The 15,290-nt window shown below is 50.7% G+C and overlaps 4 protein-coding genes across 4 annotated transcripts; 3 read left to right on the top strand and 1 right to left on the bottom strand.

Moving 5' to 3' along the window:
- Window positions 1-548: 548 nt before the first annotated feature.
- On the top strand, window positions 549-3,016 carry GUITHDRAFT_114298 (hypothetical protein; the record flags this gene model as incomplete). The annotated part of the gene is made up of 12 exons (XM_005826495.1): window positions 549-1,618; window positions 1,671-1,724; window positions 1,826-1,894; window positions 1,941-1,983; window positions 2,034-2,102; window positions 2,183-2,233; window positions 2,287-2,363; window positions 2,415-2,472; window positions 2,527-2,568; window positions 2,640-2,729; window positions 2,837-2,893; window positions 2,954-3,016. The coding sequence occupies 12 exons, from the start codon at window positions 549-551 to the stop codon at window positions 3,014-3,016; spliced, it is 1,743 nt and encodes a 580-aa protein (XP_005826552.1).
- Window positions 3,017-4,234: 1,218 nt separating this feature from the next.
- GUITHDRAFT_114297 (hypothetical protein) lies at window positions 4,235-4,522 on the top strand (the record flags this gene model as incomplete). Its single annotated transcript, XM_005826494.1, has 1 exon — window positions 4,235-4,522. The coding sequence occupies one exon, from the start codon at window positions 4,235-4,237 to the stop codon at window positions 4,520-4,522; it is 288 nt and encodes a 95-aa protein (XP_005826551.1).
- A 3,605-nt stretch (window positions 4,523-8,127) lies between these two features.
- On the top strand, window positions 8,128-9,480 carry GUITHDRAFT_154379 (hypothetical protein). Its single transcript, XM_005826493.1, has one exon. It carries the CDS (start codon window positions 8,198-8,200, stop codon window positions 9,188-9,190), a length of 993 nt encoding a protein of 330 aa, XP_005826550.1. The 5' UTR covers window positions 8,128-8,197; the 3' UTR covers window positions 9,191-9,480.
- A 1,922-nt stretch (window positions 9,481-11,402) lies between these two features.
- Window positions 11,403-12,038, bottom strand: GUITHDRAFT_114295 (hypothetical protein; the record flags this gene model as incomplete). Its single annotated transcript, XM_005826492.1, has 1 exon — window positions 11,403-12,038. The coding sequence occupies one exon, from the start codon at window positions 12,036-12,038 to the stop codon at window positions 11,403-11,405; it is 636 nt and encodes a 211-aa protein (XP_005826549.1).
- Window positions 12,039-15,290: the final 3,252 nt, after the last annotated feature.

The raw sequence follows: 15,290 nt of genomic DNA, 5'->3' as shown, positions 1-15,290 counted from the left end.
CCCTCCCTTCCGCCTCGCCCCTCCTCCCCCCCCCCCTCCCTCCCCCCCGCCCCCCTTCGCCTTCGTCCCCTCCTCCTCCCCTCCCTCTCCCCTCCTCTCCCCTCTCTTGTGCCCTCTCCTTCTCCTCATCTCACCGCCCCCGCAACCTCCTCCCCCCCCCCGCTGCGCTCCTCCAACCCACCCCTCAGCATCGACTCGCTCACGCACGCGTGTTTCGATCAAGGACTTTCCTGTCTCTCATTGGTGACCCCCCGCCTTTCCTCATCCCAGCCTCTTCACGTTGATTGCTCTGCTAGCCTTTTCCTAAAGTAGCAGATCGAGGTCGTTGCTGGTGCTTGAGATAACCGGCTTTATCCATCGCTCCATTCGAACGCTCCATTTCTTCTGGTGCGCGCTTTTCCGTCGTCCCAGTGACATTTCTGTTCCTTCCTACGTCTTGTGAACGCTCTTCTCTTGATTTGCGCTTCTTCCTCCTAAAGCTCTAAGTCGACGGTAAGGTTCGTGTGGTGGGATGGCTTGAGGAATTGAAGTATGTGGTTCCAGGTTCAATGTCCGAGTACACAACAGAACCATCTAAAGTCCTTCACATTCGTAACCTCCCAGAGGAATGCAATGAAGGAGACTTGAAAACCCTCGCCAGCCGCTTCGGCGAGGTTCGTCGGGTCTTCCACTTGTCCCGCAAGCACCAGGCCTTCGTTGAGTTCGTGAGTCTTGAAGACAGTGCGAGGATGTTGGCAGAGTGCGAGAGCGTGCCGATACGTGTTGGAACGCGCGTCATCGTTGCACAGTACTCCAACAAGACTGAGCTATCCCCGCCCACGCGGGAGTATGAGGGTGAAGGCTTCGTGCGCGAGCGAAGTTGGAACGCAGTCCCTCCCAACAGCGATGCAAGGATCCTTCTTGTGACTGTGACGAACGTGGTGTACAAGGTGGACGTGGATGTGATGTATCAGGTGTTCTCGATGATGGGAACGATTGAGAAGATTGTCATCTTCAACAAGCAGGGCAAGACACAAGCTCTTGTACAGTTCGAGCGCCCTGCGGATGCCCAGGCTGCCCTGGATCGTTTCAACGGTCTCAACATCTACAATGGTTGCAACAATCTGCAGATTGGGTTCTCAAACCTCCTCGACATCACCGTCAAGTACAACAACGAGCGATCCTACGATTTTACCAACCCTAACCTTCCAGCTGGAAACCCCAACGAATCTCCAGCCGATCGATACGACATGAGGCCAATCGACGGACGCCCTCCAGCATCTCAGAGCAACTGGAGTGCTGCTGCAATTGATGTTTCCCGAGGGATCGACAGGATGCGCCTTGGTGGTGAGCCATTCCTGGACATGCGAATGGACCCAGGAGGGAGGATGGATCCTGGTATGTTGGCCGACCCCAGGCTCGACCCAGCCTTTGGTATGGACCCGCAGCGGGGCATCGATCCGCTGCGTATCCCGGACACTCGTTCATTTGGTCCCCTGGGCGCTGATGTCCGGAGGAACCCTCTGTCCCCTGGCTGGGGTGGCGACAGCCCCAATGGTGCTGGGTTTGGTACCAGGGGACTTGCGCCCGACACGAGGATCCCAATGCCGGCTAGAGGGGCTCCGGGGTTGGATCCAAGGTATTTTAGTCAGAGGATCAGGTGGAGCCAAGTGTGACGCGTGTGTTTGCAGGTCCATGTATCCCTATGATATGGGACGTGATCCCATGATGGGCATGTACAAGAGGTAAGAGACGACTTTTTGGGTGAAAGTGTTGGGTCATGATCATAATATTCATTTTCGAATTGTCTTCTTAACAGTCGGGCTGACATGCAATCTTTTTGCAGTCCTGTGATCCTTGTGAACAACCTTGATCCTGATAGAGTGACTATCGACGCTCTCTTCAACTTGTTCAGGTGAGAGGAGCCGTAGTTGGAAGTCACGTTGACATGGCTTGCTCAGCACCTGTGGAATCATCCAGAAAATCAAGATTTTGTACAACAAGGTGCGAACCAGGCGCATGCTTGTCTCTCTCAACTCATCCTGCCGTTCCAGCGTGACTCGGCACTGATTCAATTCGAGTCGCCTGATCATGCGGAGAACGCTCGTATTACCCTGAACTCGGTGACCTTTCTCGAATTCTCCTCTCCTTTGCTGCTTCCCAGCTTCGCTGTCTACTTGTCTGTGACGTGGTCCTGCTCCAGTGCCCTCTCTGGGGACGCAACCTCGTCATCTCGACCTCGAAGCACGACACGGTGCGATCGCCTCCTCGCCACTGTGTAAGCTCAGACTGACCGCTTCATTCCAGGTCCAGGCTAATCGATCTGACATCGAAGAGGAGGGCGCGAAGCTCTTTGGAGACTACTCTACCTCGAACATCCAGAGGTGAGGGACAGGAGGAGAGGGAGGCCCGTCTGTTGACTCCTCTGTTTGCAGGTACCGTGGAGCGAATGCAAGGAGCATCCCTTCGATCGAACCGAGCAAGCTGCTGCATGTATGAGCTCTATCTCCGTCGATGCTTGAAGCTCTTCTTACTCTCTGACAACAGATTTCCAACATCCCTTTGCACGTCACTGAGGACGACCTCAAGGTATGTACTGCTGGGTTGCTGAAGATTCCCTTTGAGCACCTATTTGACATTTTTTCTTTTCCCTTGTGCAGGGCTTGTTTGCTGACTACGGGCCTGTCGCAAAGCTGAAATTCATCAGCGGTCGCTCAGAAACGCAGACTGTGGACCGCAAGATGGCCCTGGTACTCCTCAGCCTCCCTCGTCCTTGCCTCCTCCTCCTCCCTTCCCCACTCACTCTCTCTCGCAAGGCTGGCTGCGAGTCGGCTGATGATCTAACGTGGACTGACAGGTTGAGCTCCCTTCCATCCAGGATGCAGCGGAGGCACTCTGCTACACGCACGGGACGGTGAGTCTCCCCTGCTCCCTTTCCCGCTGCTGTGCTGATCTGCGTGCTTGGCATCCATAGGTTTTGGACGGGATGCGACTCAGGATCTCGTTCAGTACCTCCAACTTGGACTCTCTCCGATGAACATTCTGCCCAAAACCTTCAAGACCATTGCGAACCTTCTCCTGCATCTTCGCCTTTTGCCTCTTTGCTCCTGCTGCCTTGCGAAACCTGTTCATGCCTTTATTACTTGCCCCCAGATTCTTTTCTTTCCGTATGCCTGAACATGCCATCCTATTGTCAGGAGTCTTCAGCTCGTGATGAATTAAACGTAAACACTTTCAAACCCACCGGGCGCCCCCGTACGAGGACCTGCGGCAGCTTCCGATCACTTTCACACGTGACTTTGTGAACGAATGTGTGCAGTGCGGCCCGGCCGGGCCGGGCCACCGTGCGGCAATCAACTGTCAGTGTTTTTTTTTTTACTCAAAGTTTAGTTCGGCGACCCGTGACCCGGCCCCGCCGTCGACCGCGGACCGTCGTCACCGCGGCGGCATCCCGCGTGCGGCCGCAGTGCGATCCCGCGGCCGGGCCGGGCCGCGGCCCATTCCACACGGTCGGCCAAGTTGCCACCTTTTTGCCCCGCACGCGGCCGTGTGTTCTAACGGTGGCCCCCGCGGCCGCCCCGCGGCCGCTGGTCGACTCAGCGATCGGATGTGAAGTTCAACTTGGCCGCTGAGTTCACCGACGGTACGTACCGTACGGTCCGTCCATCCGCTCGGAGTACTATCAAGTTCAGCCACGGTACCGTACTATCAGTACGGACGTGAAGCCTAGGGGGTACACGTACTTGACGGTGAGTGGTGCGTCCGTGACCAGAGTCGTGCTAATCGAGGGAAGTTAAAGCCTCAACGTCAGCAGCGTTTCGACGCTTACGGGCCCTCGGTCTTATCTGTCCGTTAAAAGCGTAACGGCAATTATGACACTATGAATTCGCAACGATCCAATCGTGTTGGATATAATAATAGCTCTTTATCCCATGGATGGTTACACGTGACCCAGTCAGCAAATGCCGATGCAACCCGAAAAGAAGTATTTTCACATCTTGTCTCCTCTGTCTGCTCCTCGGAATTCTGGATACCCAGTGCGCCTGCCCCTTATTTTCTCCCTCCCTCTATCAGCACTTCCATATTGGCTGTCATCCTCTCCCCTCCATCCTCGACTTGTCCCTCCTTTCCCCCTTCCTCCCCCCACCAATTGCATCGGAATATCTTTATCCCTCATCGGCTCTCTCCGCACGTTTCAAACCTCTACTCCCGCCTGCTCAAACTAAGACCCATCAGCTTCTTTGCTTGCACAGACATGTGTCTTCTTGTTTCTCAGCCTTCCTCGTTCATTTCAGTCGATCATGCTCCGACGATGCATGTATACTTCTGCTCTGATCAGGAATCCGACGCTGCGATTTCAAGAGATGCCCCCAAGCCGCAAGAAAGGTTGGTTTCATCGTGGTGCCTGAGCTCAGAGATCGCGCACTTAGCCATCGACTCGTGCGGCAACTTTCAGCCATGCAGCAGCTACGAAAGCTACATAGCAGCTCATAGGAATGCCTTGAGAAGCTCTATCGATCGACACGGAAACTTTGCACGATGACGAAGACGATGAGGGTGGGCGTGAGGTTTCCTTTAACAACAGATCTTGTATTTTACAGCAATGAGAAGTGAACAGCTCCTAAAACAGGGAATTTGTTGCAGATTTAAATAAATATGTATTTCAAATAGATTTTGCGCGATGTGTCAATGCACAATGGTGCCACAAAAAAACAAATTTTCGACTTCGATACTGTGTAAAGTTCGATTTGGGTGGCATCTTTTTCCAACTACTCATCTATGTTCTTTTGAGATTGTTTTCTCGATTCTTGCTTTAGATGGAGGAACTTTGTGCACAAACATAAAAACGCATCCAGAGGGAAGAGTATGCACAACATAATACAATAGCACGCCTGCACTATTACCGGGTTGGACATTTTCATCTTTCACATTATTGGCAAGTTTATTTCAATCTAACTTGATGAGGGGGAGTACCTTAACATTTCAAGAATAACACAAATTTACAAGACTTGACAGTGTTGTGGGCAGTCACATTGTAATTGCTGCTGCTGATATTTCGAGCACAGTCCTTTCAGCTCTGAACGAAGTTTCCTGTATGGTTGATGGAGCTGGTCCAGGGATTATTATGCGCTGCCTCGTAGAGCGAATAGGAGCTAAAGGGCTTGAAATTCCCATTCGAGTCAATCGAAGAGCAAGAGATTTCTGTGCTGAGTTGAAAAGGGAAAGGGTGTGGTTCCAGACTGGATGACAATTTTCCATCGCTGTCCGACGACATATCACAGTGATGGGGTTGCTCCTTTGAGTAAGTCGAAATAGAAATCATGTGAATCCGTGTAGAGTGAAACACTAGCTGCGGCAGCTGCATTTTGTGCGAAAACTGATACCAACAGTTTGTTCTGGGTCTTTGCGAAAATGTAGGGAGAAGCAGAAGTCAAGACAGAATAGGCAGCGTTGAGCAGGTTGAAGCCTATGAAACAGCAAGGAGAATGACTGGATTGTATGTGTATCGTCGAGGAGGAGATGAGGAGCTGGTTTGTGAAGGTGGACGCGAATGAGCCGGGGGAAAACCTGACGGAGCGGGGGGATAAAACTAGATGGGGGAGAGGGGAGGCACCTCTGACCCTTTTTGGTACCGTGATGCTGACATCTGTAAACCACTATTGCCGTGATCATGACATGGAAAGCCGTCTCTTCGGATAGAAATATACCTTATCGGAGTCCTCGTGACTAAATATGAAATTTCCGTAGGGTGAACGAAAATGAGATGAACTTTCGACACAAACTTTGATCGAAAGTTTTGTGGTTACTACTTAAAGGACCCCCGCCGGGAATAGGGTTTTATGGGGTCACTGCAAGGAGTATACTTGATCTGCTGACGCTGACCGTCTAAACATACAACGATTCAGAAAAATGCTTTTCTTGACAGAATTGTGTCTCGTATGCCTTGAAGGACCCTTGAAGAACCCATTCCCTTCTTCTTTGCCAGCGAGCAGCCTATCGTTTGGTCCTACCCACCAGCAAGTTCTCCTCTACTTTCTCCTGCATTGTCATGCGTTCAGCTAAGATGTCGTATGATCGTCCTAGTACACAAATCTTAGCACTGGACTACAGCGACGCCATCTTATCGGAACGTGCCATCTTTGCACTAGCATGCAGCCACCGAGCACCTTCGCAATCATTGCCAGTTGTGCGCGGGGACCACAAGTCTTCGAATGATGATGGGCAGGCTTGTTATTACTCCCTGAGCAGGAAAATTTGCAGCTCGTCCATCGACACCTGCGGCAACTTTCAGCCATGCAGCTCCTATTTGCACTACCAGCAAGGGAACAGCAGCCCCTGGCGATGTTCTATTGACCGCTTGGGGTGTTTCGTGATTGTTTGATTACTCATCATTGTGTTGTTGTAAATATATCAGAGAGATACGCAGATCTCAAAATACTAAGAGATGTAGCCCAGACTCCGTGATCAAGAAGTATGACATCTTCGAATAGGCTGAAACCGGCTGCAGACGTCTACAGTGAATTCTCAAGGCACCTCCGCTGGATCGCACACAAAGGTGGAGAGTAGAGATATCAAGTTTATTTGATAATAGTAGAGATATGAAGTTTATTTGATAATAGTAGAGATATGAAGTTTATTTGATAACAGTAGAGATATGAAGTTTATTTGATAACAGTAGAGATATGAAGTTTATTTGATAACAGTAGAGATATGAAGTTTATTTGATAACAGTAGGGATATGAAGTTTATTTGATAACAGTAGGGATATGAAGTTTATTTGATAACAGTAGAGATATGAAGTTTATTTGATAACGCCATCACACTATCAATTCGTGGCGCACACAGCGAGGGGAAGCACAGACCACCTTAGCAGTTGTTGACGAAGGGAACCAACAGGTTATGGTGAAGCTCCTCACGCACGAGCGAGCATCCCTCGTGCGTTCGCTTAGATCTGCTGCCTGCTCCTCCTCGAGGTACATGATACCACCCGTGTTTTGCACACTCTGTCGCCCAACAGAGGTCCAGTAGCCGGTGGCCGTAGAGAGCTCTTGCTGCCCTCATAGCTGGAAGAGAAGACTATCAACTTCCGAAGTTTCGCTGAGCGGCTGCCCACCCCTGTTCACAGTCATTAACTGGTGTCCATTCCTGTGGAGGCGGAAGTTGAATAAGTTCACCTTTGCAGAGCTCTGATAAGAGTACCGTGTCGGAACCGTGCCAGTCACAGTGTCGGAGACACTCGGTGCCCAAAGCCGCTGAGCCAAGTTCAACTTGGCAATTCGAATGCCAGCCTCCAGGCTCTGGCATGCGGCACGGTTTCAAGCTGCCTTTCGAGTTCATACCGTACTCCCGTAGTACACAACAGACACAACAAGGCTGGCTGAAGCCTGGCTTGGCTTGACTTCACGGTGAAAAGCCGCTCCGATCAAGCGCGGCCCAGGCCCGGCGCCGCCCGGCCGCCGCGCCCCGGCCGGCGCGGCCGGGCGGCCGGGCCCCCGCGGGCCCGGGCGGCCGTCGCCGGCCCCCGTCACCGGGTGCATTCCGATTTGCTGCTGCTGCTGCTGCCGCGGCTGACAGCTCGAGTCGGCGGCCCGGCGGTGCCAGGGTGAGCAGCCCCGGGCCGCCGGGCCGCCGGAGTCCGGACGGTCCCGGGCCGGCTCAATCATCAATAGCGGCGATCGTAGCGCCGGGGCCGGGCCAACAGCCGGAGTGACTCAGCCGTCGCCGTCGTACTAGTTGAAAAACTGATTGTTTTATGAGTTTTTACTTACAATGAGATATATATCAAATCTGAAGTTTGAAGAAATTCGATTTTTGATACATTTCAAAATTTGAAAGCGAACGGAAAATTTCTTAAAGTTTCATCTTAATCATCACGTCCCTCAAAATTTCAAATCACTAAAAGTAATTTAGTATGCTTATAACTATTAATAAAGAACATATATAATTGTTTGTTAATTGTTGCAGTATTGTCCAACATGTCAACTTCCACTTTTAAAAGGGGCTCAAACGACAGCAAATTTTTAAAAGGACTTTTTCAGAATGTTTTGTAACGATGCGTGTTATATAGAATCTTCGATAATTATAACGAGCTGTAATCAGGAATTATAATAATCTCCTGGTATTATACAGAATTATACAAACATTTTTACAACTCTGTACAAGCCATCGCGGAGAGTTGCTGGGAATGCTGGGTTCGGTGTCGCCACCCGCCAACAACATGGAGCCTGATGCCTATTCCGCGACTTGTTCATCAAAGAAAGCATCTATATCCTTCAACAGGCTAACTTCCTCACTCCGCAGCTTGCCTTCTATCCACGATGAGGCTTCATCCGCATTCAACAACTACTCCCCTTCTCATGCTTCTTCTGCATCAAAACTTGTTACTCCAGTGCGCACTAAGGCTCCTTCATTCAAGCATGGCAAGCAGACCAAAATCAAGCACTTTCATCCCATTACCATCAACAAGCACTCGGCAAAGGACAATTCAACCTCGACTTCTCTCTTCTCTTTTAGCATTGACCACGTGCTCTCTTTTCTCCATGATGATGCACTCTCTGTCTCTCAGTGCTCAAGCCTTTTACCATCATCCTCCATCACTTCTCTCACTCTCCATGGAGATGAACTCAAGTGCCTCCCATCACTGATCGTTCCATCCTATCCTGACTCATCTGTTCCCATCCTTGCGGGCGCCATAGAACCAACCTCAAGCTCTCTCCCCCCTATCTCCGACTATCTTCCCATGTTCTCGCATGCATCCCCCTCCTCCTCCTCCATAATTTCAAAAGAATTACTCCAAGAGGATCTCAACGATGCCGTGGACGGAGAATGTATTGTGGGCGACCCGACGTCAGAGCCACAGAACCTGGACCATTACGGGTCAAGCTCGAAGGAGAGGAAGAAGAGGAATTGGGACGGGGCAGCTCGCGCACGGCACAGCGAAGTATGTACAGGAAGAACAAGACTGACACTCATAGAAAAGGCAGAGATCATCAAGCTCTACTACACCTCCACTCGGACCTCATCATTTCATCTCGATCAGAAGACTCTGGCCAGGATGTACAACAAGAGCCCGGCAGCAATCAGCAAGATCCTGAAGCCAAACTACGCTATCTGGATTCTGTCAAAGTGTGTGAGAATCTTGAGCACACAGGAGATAAGCGATCTTTCTTTCATCATCAGGCAAGCCATCCTCGCAGGGAAGGGAGGGTAGAAGGAACTTCACTCGACTTGGGGGCGGGCTGTACGATCATCGGGAGACGATTGTGGTACATTAATCTTGCTGAAGCACGATTGCTAGGATGTAGATGACAAACATTCGCAAAGGATGTCAAGCAAAAACGTAGTTTTATGGTACAGACAGAAGTTTCACAAGGATGTTGGGGAAAGTTGTTGACATCCTTGCTTGAAGACGAGACCAGTAGTAGATGCAACTCCTTAAGATGTTTCTACTCAAACTTGAAGGCCAGTTTGCATAACATTGAACCTCTGTTTCTTCTTTTTTTTTTCTGTGTCGTTTCACACCTTGGTCAATATTGATCAGAGCTTCCAGTCTGAACTCTCCTCCCATTCTATCCCTTTCCCCGAAATGATTTATTTGATTGTTTTGTTTCGTAGTGTGTCTTTACCTGCCTGTTTTGCCTTTCCTATTCTGTTCTGCGGAGTTTCTCATATGGTTTGTTGGATCTACTTTTCCTTTCTTTCTCTTTGTTTTGTCGTCTTCACAATGGCTAGCATGTGCTGCTCAGGGAACACTCTGTAGCTGCTGAGGGAACAATCTATACTTTTTGTTTTTTCTTGAGGTGCTTTCGCTGCGCTTTTCTCTTTTAAAGAGTCCAAAATGCCCTTTTTTCAGTCTGCCAGATCCTCCAGTATCCACCACCAGTGTCTCTCGTATCTCTCCAGCTCCCTTAGACCCTTTCTTTCCATCCTGCCGGAATCCGACAGTATTTCTCAATCATCCTTTCAAATTTTCTACTTTGCCAACTTTCTACCAGCTCCACATGTGTGATTAGGATCATGTGATGTTCGCTTCACTTCACGAGGCTGTACGCTTGTAAGAATGCGAAGCTGGTGGAAAGTTGACATGGCAGTAACAAAAACAGACAAAAAGAGCGCACCCAGCGGTAGCGGTGACGTGGAATTTTATTACCTGCCAGGGGGCAAGAATCCACTCCGCATTAGCAGCACACTCAGATCTGTAGCAGGGCATGCGCGATATGAGTTGACATTGATTTGAGAGGTACCCCCACGCATCTGTCTCATGAAGCAAAATGGATAATTAGAGACTGGTTATGTTGTATACACAACCTTGCGTAAGACCTTGAGCTCAGATGGTCTTAGGATCACTGTTTATCAAGCACACACACACATCAGATCAGCAGCGTCACTGCAGCTTTCTGGCATCGTCCTCCTAATTCCCTACGCTACGCCCAAGGGGCGTCCTTGGGTGGAGTGAAGTTGGATCAGAAACTTGTTCCGTAGATCTCGGAATCCTTCGTTCGCTGGTCTGAGCCATACGCGATCTTTTCACTTTCAACAGTTTGCTTGCTTTCTTTGCTGAAATCATTTTTAGAATCGTTTGAGATTCTGAATCAAAGCTGGAATGTGAACCAATTCGCTACCATATGTTGTATACACAACCTTGCGTAAGACCTTGAGCTCAGATGATCTTAGGATCACTGTTTATCAAGCACACACACACATCAGATCAGCAACGTCACTGCTGCTTTCTGACATCGTCCTCCTATTTCCCTAAAGGGGCGTCCGGTATGAGTCCACAATACAACAGGTTACGGTTTGCCCTTCTTCTACTTTGAGTAAAGGTTACGTCCACCGTTCATTTTTGTCACAGAGAGCTTTTTAAAAAAATGCATACATTCACTTTCCCAAGGCACTCAAAGTTTTGTCTAAAGTCACAAGTTTCAGACTGTTTCATTCTTTCTCCGACCTTTGAATGAGCTTAGTTCTACGCACCGGCGGTTCAGGTCTGATTCTGAAAGTAATTTTCCTTCAGGTCTCTTGTCATCGATGATGATCGCACATTGCGTGATAGCTGTATGAGAAAGCATTCATTATCAGATCCTGCTTATGCGTCTCTTCATCACAATTACAGCTTCCATGAAAGAAGGTGACAACAATTTTTTCAGATCAAAGAATGAGGCAGCACTCATGCGATGATATCGAATGAAGCATTCACTGCCTTCTGATAGCTGATAGCTTTCTGTTGGATTTATGATCCCGATACAAGGGTTTCAGCTTACAAATGTACCTTGAAAGTTCTAGCATATTGCTATTACGATGGTTTGTTGTCATTCACATTGAAAAGAAGCAACAGAAGAAGGAGAGAAGAAGGAAAGACAGAGGAAAACAAGGGTGGGAAGGAAAACCAGCAAAACAAAATATTGAGACCATGATGAAAGTCCCTACATTCCATCAAGTGTCTCATTCACAGAACCAGCTGGTTGATGACTGTCACCGTCGCCTGGTTGTTCTTTCGTTCTGTCAAGATGCATTTTGGTCATCTCCTCTGCCCCCACGACCTTGGCATAGCTCGACAGCACCCGGTGCGCGTACTCCGGCTTCAAGATCTTGCTGATCGCTGCCTTGCTCTTCCCGTACATCCGAGCCAGCGTCTTCTGGTCCACCGGAGGCCTCGAGGAGGACGGCTCGTAGTAGAGCTTGATGATGTCCGTCTTCTCCGAGAGCGTCAGCCTCGATCTCCCTGTGCATCGCTCGCTGTGCCTCGCGCGAGCCTCGCCGTCCCACGTCCTCCCGTGCTTGGAAAGCGAACCAGCAGCCTGTTCAAGAGACGACGAGGCAGCTTGAGGCTGATCATGGTCTATCGAGGTGTAGAGCGAGGAGGAGGTAGAGCTCGTTTCCATCTCCATGTCAAGGTCGGAGTCGTAGTCCGGCGAGTCGAAGTCTTCCTCCTGATCTCCCTTGTGCCCGGGGTTGTGAAGATGATCCACAGGAGACTCGAACAAGATGGACGAGTAGGACCTGGCTGGCGCCAACTCGTCCGCCTCCTCCTGCTGGGAGAGGTTTGCGCTACAAGGCATTGATGACGAGGATGACGCTGGTGTCGTACACATCTACAAGAAGCATGTCAAAAAAGGTGCACAAACATACAAGTCGATGCGATAGTGGCAGGTAAATTTTCCTCTATGCACACACTCAAACCTCGCTGCTTGCTGTCTAGTCTGAGCCATGGGATCCCAAGGTCGGGAGTTGACTCCCGACAGGGCAGTTGGGGTAGGGGAGGGGTAGGAAACTTCAAAGACCTCAATGGGGATTACGAAGTGCAAATACAGCAAAGGATCAGAGCTCGTCTGGCTATAGTAGTGTTGCTCCGCTGAAGCCGCACCTGGTGCTGTAGATGTAGGATACAACACTGACACACACACCAATTGACTTTCAACGTACTATTCGCGACTTGCCGTACTCCATCACTTTCATACCTAGGCAAAGAGGGAGGAAGCCATTTCGAAGCACAAGACAAGTAGGATAGACGATGACGTATCGACGATGATATTCAAAGGGGAACGGGTGGGACAGACATACACAATCGAGCACAACAACTCGTCAATCAATGCTCGTCGTAACGTTCTCTACCTCGCACAGCACGTTTCTATTGAGCTCTCTTTCTCCTCTTCCCACAAGTTGCATATGCCTTCTAGCCTGCTCTCCGCTCTTCTCCCCCGAGTCTGCTGTCAAGTGCTCCTCCTCGCCTTCCTCCACCTGCGTCACAACAAGGATCTGGACCAGCGGGACCAGCGGGAGCAGAGGTACTGGGGGTCCTAACCCCACCCCACAGAATCCCTTACGCCCTATATCACCCTACCTGGTCAGATTCCACCCCTACCCCTGAACCATTGGTTTACTAAACTTGTCTGACGTCGCCCCCATTGGAGGAAATTCTAGTCCGAGTCACCCTACCCTCCTCCACTAGACATCTTACCCCACCCCCACCCTCTCCAAAGAATCATCAGACAAACAACTATACCCCACCATGCAGAGCCTTCTGCCCACCCACCGTCTCTAGTCCCCGACCGTCATTTTCTCTTTTACTATTTTTACTCAGATTGACCAGAAAGTTTTCAGATCACCCCCCCCCCCCCCGCCGAGTCTGATTCTTGCGTACCCTACCCAGTGGATCCGTGTCAGCAAACATTCACCCCATCCATTTGCCTCTTGTACCCCTAGATCTCCATATCCCCCTTCTTAAGTACCCTGCCCTCGACCTCGAGTACCCCACCCCCGGGCCGGGTAGTGTGTCTCTAACGCATTGAGTCTGTTGGACTCCTTAAGAGGACGGTACTCGAAAAGTGGCCTGTCAGGCCGCGTGGGAACGGATCACGGCCACTAGCCTAGTAGGGTGCCCCGATAAGAGGTTGCTCCTAGGGGGTAAACTATTTGGTAGGGGTCCTGACGTCACTGCTGAGGTGCCGCAAGTCCCCACTGGGCCAGGGTACTAGGAAGGGGGGTGGCACGAGTCATCTGGAATGACTGATCACGGGTGAAGGGCACGAGCATTCGGACACGGGGGGACACATAATGGACTTGAGTGAAGTTGGTCACGCCACGGGTCACCGGGTGGGGTCAGGGTCGTCAGGTGTCAAATAGACTCTAACGGTTCGCCGGTCACCCCAATGAGGGGCCCGGGGGGTGGGTGGTCAAAATAGATTACCCGAAAAGGGGATCCGCTTTTGGTGGAGCCCAAGTACGCCCCACTCCACACCGCCTACTGCACCCTCCCTCCAGCCTCAGCTGACGAGGGACTTCTAGGGGGTAGTCTATTGAGATATGATCTCAGAGGAGGTCAGGCGACTCGAACTACTATCAGTCACGGATGCTGACGCGGTGGCAGTACGCGAGTACCGTACTACAGCCCGTCAGCCATGGTTGAACTTAGTGCCCCCCGTGCGGTAAACTTAAAAAAATTGAACAGTAAAACGAACCAGCATTGGCCGGGCCCCGTCCCTTTAAGTCATGACCCTCGAACTGCCGGAGCCTCCGGGCCGCTCCCGGCGGAACCGTCGGTCACGGCGCCGAGGCCGAGACCGAATCGCGCGAGTCGATCTTTGAAGGTAAATTCAGCTTATGTTGCAACGGTCGATGCTGTTGAAAAGGCGAACGAGTTGCCAAGTGGGCAATTCGGAAGCAGACTTGTTGTGAAGCCGCGCAGCACGTCGAGTCATTATCGTTCATCAGTCACACCGGTAGCAGCTCTTGCGTTGTAGGTCAGAGTTTCCAATTGAGGCAGCTCTGCAGAGACTGTCTCGCTGCACTTGTTGCTGGAAGCATCTTGTCGGGCAACTACTAAGTGAAGAGAAAGGCGGTGAGCAGTGTAGCATGATTCAAAGATTCAACGAGCGAGCCAGGACTGGAGGAACCACAAAACTTATGCACAATGGGTTACATTTTGCTCTTGGATAACAACGCAACGTGAATGTATTCTGTATTCTGGTCTACCACAACTCATCCTACAGCCCCCCCCCCAGGGCATTGGATCAACCTTCTTAGTGAACTGAGTGCGATGCTAATGTAGATTTCAGAACGGCTGATTCAATCAGACAAACGTCTCAACATGCATGGGTTTTGTGGGACTTTCGATTTTCATTGAATCTAACAGTACCTGTGAGGCTCCGGAATTTTTGCAAGAGATTCATAGAAATACAACACCGTCGATATTCTCCAGGAAGTGGGATAGAAGGACTCTGAACGAGATCAAGATCAGTCGCAAGACATCCGCTAGCAAACAGGTCTGTGTGATTCTTCATCATAACCCACCAACTCATAAAAACTCAAAATTGCCGATGCTGCCGATTCTCGCACAATCCTTCTATCTACCACTCCTCCTCGCCTCCCTCGCTTCTATTCCGTTCCTTGCTTCCCATCATCATCCCTCTCTCCGCCCTCTCCCCCCCCCCCCCTCAGCACCTCATGCTCAGGCAGTGGAGGTCACTATGGGATGGGAAGGGCGCGAGGCCTCGATGGGGGTGCTGAGGAGGCTGTTTGAGCAGCGACCCATATGGTCGAGGCTCGCGCTGCAGGGGACCATCCTGGAGGAGGCAGAGAAGCATCTTCGCTTCCTCCCCCTTGTCGCCTTCAACTACAAGGACGGGCCCTGGCGAAGCCTCTGGGTCAGGTATGGCTTCGACCCTCGATCGGACAAGTCAACTCGTTTCCTACAGGTGCACTATCCGTCCTCCTCTTCTCCTGCTCTGTGCCTTTCTTGCACCGTTCTTTCTATATCCTGACTCCATTTCATTAACTCCTTAACTCCTTATGCTGCCCTTCCCTTGGCCTCC

The sequence above is a fragment of the Guillardia theta genome, assembly GCF_000315625.1.
Source record: "Guillardia theta CCMP2712 unplaced genomic scaffold GUITHscaffold_74, whole genome shotgun sequence".
Classification (NCBI taxonomy): domain Eukaryota; class Cryptophyceae; order Pyrenomonadales; family Geminigeraceae; genus Guillardia; species Guillardia theta.
This window is presented reverse-complemented; position numbering and strand designations above follow the sequence as displayed.